The 5,418-nt window shown below is 65.8% G+C and overlaps 1 protein-coding gene across 1 annotated transcript; it reads right to left on the bottom strand.

Annotated features, from left to right (window-relative positions):
* Positions 1 to 2,119: 2,119 nt before the first annotated feature.
* On the bottom strand, positions 2,120 to 4,081 carry LOC130603369 (proline-rich protein HaeIII subfamily 1-like; the record flags this gene model as incomplete). The annotated part of the gene is made up of 5 exons (XM_057417039.1): positions 2,120 to 2,133; positions 2,427 to 2,557; positions 2,643 to 2,777; positions 3,544 to 3,691; positions 3,780 to 4,081. Coding segments are annotated over 5 exons (730 nt in total), but the record flags the coding sequence as incomplete, so codon positions are not given.
* Positions 4,082 to 5,418: the final 1,337 nt, after the last annotated feature.

The following is a 5,418-nucleotide window of genomic DNA, read 5'->3' as shown; positions in this document are numbered from 1 at the left end:
ATTCACCATTGTGCTAATGGGGGCCACCCAGTGTGGTTGCGGGGGGGGGGAATCTCTTGCCCTGCCTGGGTGCTATTGGGGGGCAGCACAGTGTGTATGGGGGGCCCCCCCTCTGCCCCCCCCCCCCCCCCCCCCCCCAGGTGATGCCCGGGTGCGCCCCCCCCGGGCTGCCCATATTGGCCGGGGGAGTTCATGACCACAGCGAGCGAGAGCGAGGGGCCCGGGGGGGGGGGCAGCGGGACCCTGCGCGTGGAGCCGGGGGGGGGCGACCCCCCACATCCCCCCCAGGGATCCCCCACTGCTGCCGCACCCCCACAAAGGTACGTGGGGCGCTATGGGGCTCTATGGGGCGGGAGGGGGGGGTACCTCAATGCTGACCCCCTGGGTGATGCCCCCCCCACCACCCCATTGCAGGGATCCTGAAGAAGAAGGGCCTGGCCCCCATCAGTGAGCGCGGCAGCACCCAGCACCCCCTGCCCCCCCCCGCCGCCCCCCCCACGGGCTCCTCGGGCAGTGAGGGGGGGCGGGGGGGCCCCATGGCTGCCCCCCGCCCGCGGCAGAGCCTCCAGGAGCAGCTCAGCGGCGTCACCCCCATCGCCATGAGCATCAAGGCTGGGACCGTGGACGAGGACTCCTCCGGCTCCGAGTGAGTGCTGGGCACCCATGGGTGCCCACTGGGTGCGAGGGTGGCTGGTGGGGTCCATCGGCTGCCCATTGGGTGTTGTGGGTGCCCATCGGGTGTTACTGTGCCCATTGGGTGCAAGGGTGGTTGGTGGTGTCCGCTGGCTCCCCATTGGGTGTTGGGGTGCCCATTGGGTGCCCACTGGGTGTTACTGTGCGCATGGGGTGCCCATTGGGTTTCATTGGGTGCCCATTGGGTTTCCAATGGGTGTTACTGTGCCCATTGGGTGCCCATTGGGTTTCTATTGGGTGCCCGTTGGATTTCCATTGGGTGCTGTGTGCATTGGGTGCCCATTGGGTTTCCATTGGGTGTTACTGTGCCCATTGGGTGCCCACTGGGTTTCCATTGGGTGCCCATTGGGTTTCCATTGGGTGTTACTGTGCCCATTGGGTGCCCACTGGGTTTCCATTGGGTGTTACTGTGCGCATTAGGTGCCCACTGGGTTTCCATTGGGTGTTAGTGTGCCTGCTGGGTGTCTGTTGGGTGCTCACTGACTCCCCATTGGTTGTTGGTGTACCGATTGTTTGCCCATTGGGTGTTTGGGTGCCCATTGGGTGTTAGCGTGCCCATTTGGTGCCCACTGCACGGCCATTGACTTGTATACTGGGTGCTGGTGTGCTCATTGGGTGCCCATTGACTCTTCATTGGGTGCTGGAGTGCCTGGTGGGTGCCCATTGGCCATCCATGTGTTAGTAATGTGCTTGTTGGGTGCCCAGCAGGCCCCCGTTGGATGCCCATTGACCACCCATTGGGTGCTGGTGTGCCCATTGGGTGTCCATTGAGTGCTGCCCTGTCCATTGGGTGCCCATTGACCACCCATTGGCTCTTGGGTGCCCATCAGGTCAAACAGTGCACCCATTCAGCACCCATTGGGCGCCATGGGGGGGGGTCCCTCACTAACCCTCCTCTTCTCTCCCCCCCCCCCCCCCCCCCCCCAGATTTCTGTTCTTTAATTTCCTCCATTAACCCAAGGGGGGGCTCCTGCTCACCCTACCCCCCCCCCCACCTCCATCCCCCCATTGGGTGCTATGGGTGCTGAAGGCACCCTGCACCCCTCGCCCCCCATCACACATCCATCTGTCTTTTCCCCCCCCCCCCACCATGCCCATGTGTGCGTCCGTCCATCGCCCCCCAGGAGCGACGAGACCTCCATCTAACGGGGACCCACGGCACCCCCAGTGCCAGCGCCATGGGGACACTGCTGGGTTGGGGGGGGGGGCACGCATCACACCATGGGTGTCATGGGGATGGGGGGGGCACACCATGGGGACACCCCCCCCATTGCACTATGGATGCTGGCAGGGATTTACCCCCCACCCCTTGGCACCTTCTTGGGTTGGGGTGGGGGGGGGGGTTGGTATTGGGTGCCCCCCACCCTGACCCCCCCTCCCCCTCCCCCCCCCATCACCCACAGCCCCCAGGACCCGGTGGAGGGATTTATTTAAAAAATACTTGGAAAATACAAAAAAAAAGGGTATTTAGGGCCCCTCCCCCCCCCATGGTGACACTGGGGGGGGGGGGGGCACCATGAATGGGGGGAACCAATATTACACCCTCCCCCCCCAGGGGTGAGGCTCAGGTGGTGGCACCCATAGGGGGGGCACTGTGGGGAGGGTGCTGGGGGACCCCTGGGTGCTTTGGGGGGGGGGGTCCTATTGATGATGGTTTCCTTTTGTAATTAAAGCAAAATCCAACCTGAGCCTCGGCCTCATCCTGGGGGGGGCCCTGACCCCCACCCCCCCACCCCCCCCCTCCCGTGGGGGGGTCACCTCGGGGCGCTGCTCACCGCTGGCTTCCGGGGGCCCCGCAGGCGGCCGGGGGGGGGGCCCGGTTTGCAGCCGGTGCTGGGCGCTGGGGGGGGCCCCCGTGATGCTCCTGCAATGGGGAGAACCCCAAGGGGGAAACTGAGGCAAGGGGGGGGAACCACGTTGCCCCCCCCCTCCAGCAGCACCTTCCTCACCTCGGGGGGCCGGGCCCCCCCTGGCCCGGGGCAGGGTGGTGGATGGGGGGGCACGGGCTGAGGGGCTGGGGGGGGCCGGGGTCCGGCTGTGGGGCTGGCGGCTTGGGGGGGGAGCTCCCCTTGCCTTTGGCTGGGCTGGGGAGAGAGAGGGGTGGGGGGTGAGGGGGGGCACCTTAACCCCCCCTGCCCCCCATTGACTCACCCTGACCCCATTGACCCACTCTGTCCCCCATTGACCCCCCCTGCCCCCCATTGACTCCCCCTGCCCCCCATTGACTCACCCTGACCCCATTGACCCACCCTGACCCACCCCCTGCGCCATGGTGTGGGTGCCCCATGGTGAAGGTGCTCCGTGAACCAAGTACCCCATGCAGTGGGTGCTCCATGCAATCTGTCTCCCATGGCAGGGGGCCCATGGTTTGGGTGCCCCCTGCAATGGGTGCCCTCAATGGAGTGGGTGTCCCTGCCCTGTACCCACGTTGTCCCCATCCCCATCCATCCCCGTCCCATCCCCATCCCCATTCCCATGCCCATCCCCATTCGTTCCCATCCCCATCCCCTCCCCATTAATTCTCATCCCCATCCCAATCCCTTCCCATCCCCATTCATTCTCATCCCCATCCATTTCCATCCCCATCCCCTCCCCATTAATTCCTATCCCCATCCCTTCCCATCCCCACCCCTTCCCATCCCCATCCCCATTCATCCCCATCCCTATCCCATCCCTTCCCATCCCCATCCCTTCCCATCCCCATCCCCATTCATCCCCATCCCTATCCCATCCCTATCCCATCCCCATCCATTTCCATCCCCATCCCCTTCCCATCCCCATCCCCATCCCCATTTCCATCCCCATCCCCATCCCTCCCCATCCCCATCCGCACCCCCCCAGATCCGGTACCTGCTGCCCCCCCCCGCGCTCCTTCCTTTCCCCGGGCCCCAGCCCCCCTCCCTTGGGGAGGGCAAACCCGGGGGGGGGCTCCCCCCACCCTGCTCGGGGGGGGCACCCTGGTGCCGGGGGGTCCTTTGGGTGCCGCTGTGGGGGCCGCCTGCAGCAGAGGTTGGGTGTGGGGGTGGGGGCACAAGGACACGGCTCAGCCCAGCCCCTCCCCTCCCCTCCCCCCATGGGTTTGGGACCTACCTTGGGGGCGCTGCCGGCAGCGGGGGGTGCCCGGTGCTTGGGGGGGGGGGGCTGTGGGGCGGGGGGGCCCCGCGCGCTCACGGTGGGCAGGAGCGCGCGCACGGGGCTGTCCCGCACCACGAACGTTTCCCGGCGGGGGCTGCGGGGGGGGCGGGGGCCCGCGGGGGGGGGGAGGCGGCAGCGCTGCAGCTCCGCGGCCACGCGCGACGCCTCCCGCACCAGCTCCTCCAGGCGCGCGCCCCGCAGCGGGCTCCAGCCCCCCCCGACATCGGCTTCATCCTCCTCGTCCTCGTCCTGGCTGCGGGGGGGGGGGGGGGGAAGGTGGGAGCTTGGCTATGGGGCGCTGCGGCCGCCATCACCCCCCCCACGGGCTCCGGGACCCCACTGATGGGTGCCAGGTACCGCGGGGAATCCCAAGCCTCGGCCGCTGCGTGGAAAGTGCCCCGGCTATGGGGTTTGTATCACCCGGCTATGGGGTTTGTATCACCCGGCTATGGGGTTTGTATCACCCGGCTATGGGGTTTGTATCACCCGGCTATGGGGTTTGTATCACCCGGCTATGGGGCTCCACATCTATGGGGCTCCATATCTATGGGGCTCCACATCTCCCATCTATGGGGCTCCACATCCCCCATCTATGGGGCTCCACATCTCCCATCTATGGGGCTCCACATCCCCCATCCATGGGGCTCCACATCCCCCATCTATGGGGCTCCACATCACCCGTCTATGCATCTCCCATCTATGGGGCTCCACATCCCCCATCCATGGGGCTCCACATCCCCCATCTATGGGGCTCCACATCACCCGTCTATGGGGCTCCACATCCCCCATCTATGGGGCTCCACATCACCCATCCACGGGGCTCCACATCCCCCATCTATGGGGCTCCACATCTCCCACCTATGGGGCTCCGCATCCCCCATCTATGGGGCTCCACATCCCCCATCCATGGGGCTCCACATCCCCCATCTATGGGGCTCCACATCCCCCATCCATGGGGCTCCACATCCCCCATCTATGGGGCTCCACATCACCCATCCATGAGGCTCCACATCCCCCATCCATGGGGCTCCACATCTATGGGGCTCCACATCTCCCATCTATGGGGCTCCGCATCCCCCATCTATGGGGCTCCACATCTATGGGGCTCCACATCCCCCATCCATGGGGCTCCACATCTCCCATCTATGGGGCTCCACATCCCCCATCTATGGGGCTCCACATCCCCCATCTATGGGGCTCCGCATCCCCCATCTATGGGGCTCCACATCTATGGGGCTCCACATCCCCCATCTATGGGGCTCCACATCCCCCATCTATGGGGCTCCGCATCTCCCATCTATGGGGCTCCACATCCCCCATCCATGGGGCTCCACATCCCCCATCTATGGGGCTCCGCATCTCCCATCTATGGGGCTCCACATCCCCCATCCATGGGGCTCCACATCTCCCATCTATGGGGCTCCACATCTGTGGGGCTCCACATCACCCATCCATGGGGCTCCACATCCCCCATCTATGGGGCTCCGCATCCCCCATCTATGGGGCTCCACATCTATGGGGCTCCACATCCCCCATCTATGGGGCTCCGCATCTCCCATCTATGGGGCTCCACATCCCCCATCCATGGGG

Source organism: Pezoporus wallicus, unplaced genomic scaffold (assembly GCF_028554395.1).
Source record: "Pezoporus wallicus isolate ANWC-B61680 ecotype Strahan unplaced genomic scaffold, APGP_CSIRO_Pwel_v1 contig_14722, whole genome shotgun sequence".
Lineage (NCBI taxonomy): Eukaryota > Metazoa > Chordata > Aves > Psittaciformes > Psittacidae > Pezoporus > Pezoporus wallicus.
This window is presented reverse-complemented; position numbering and strand designations above follow the sequence as displayed.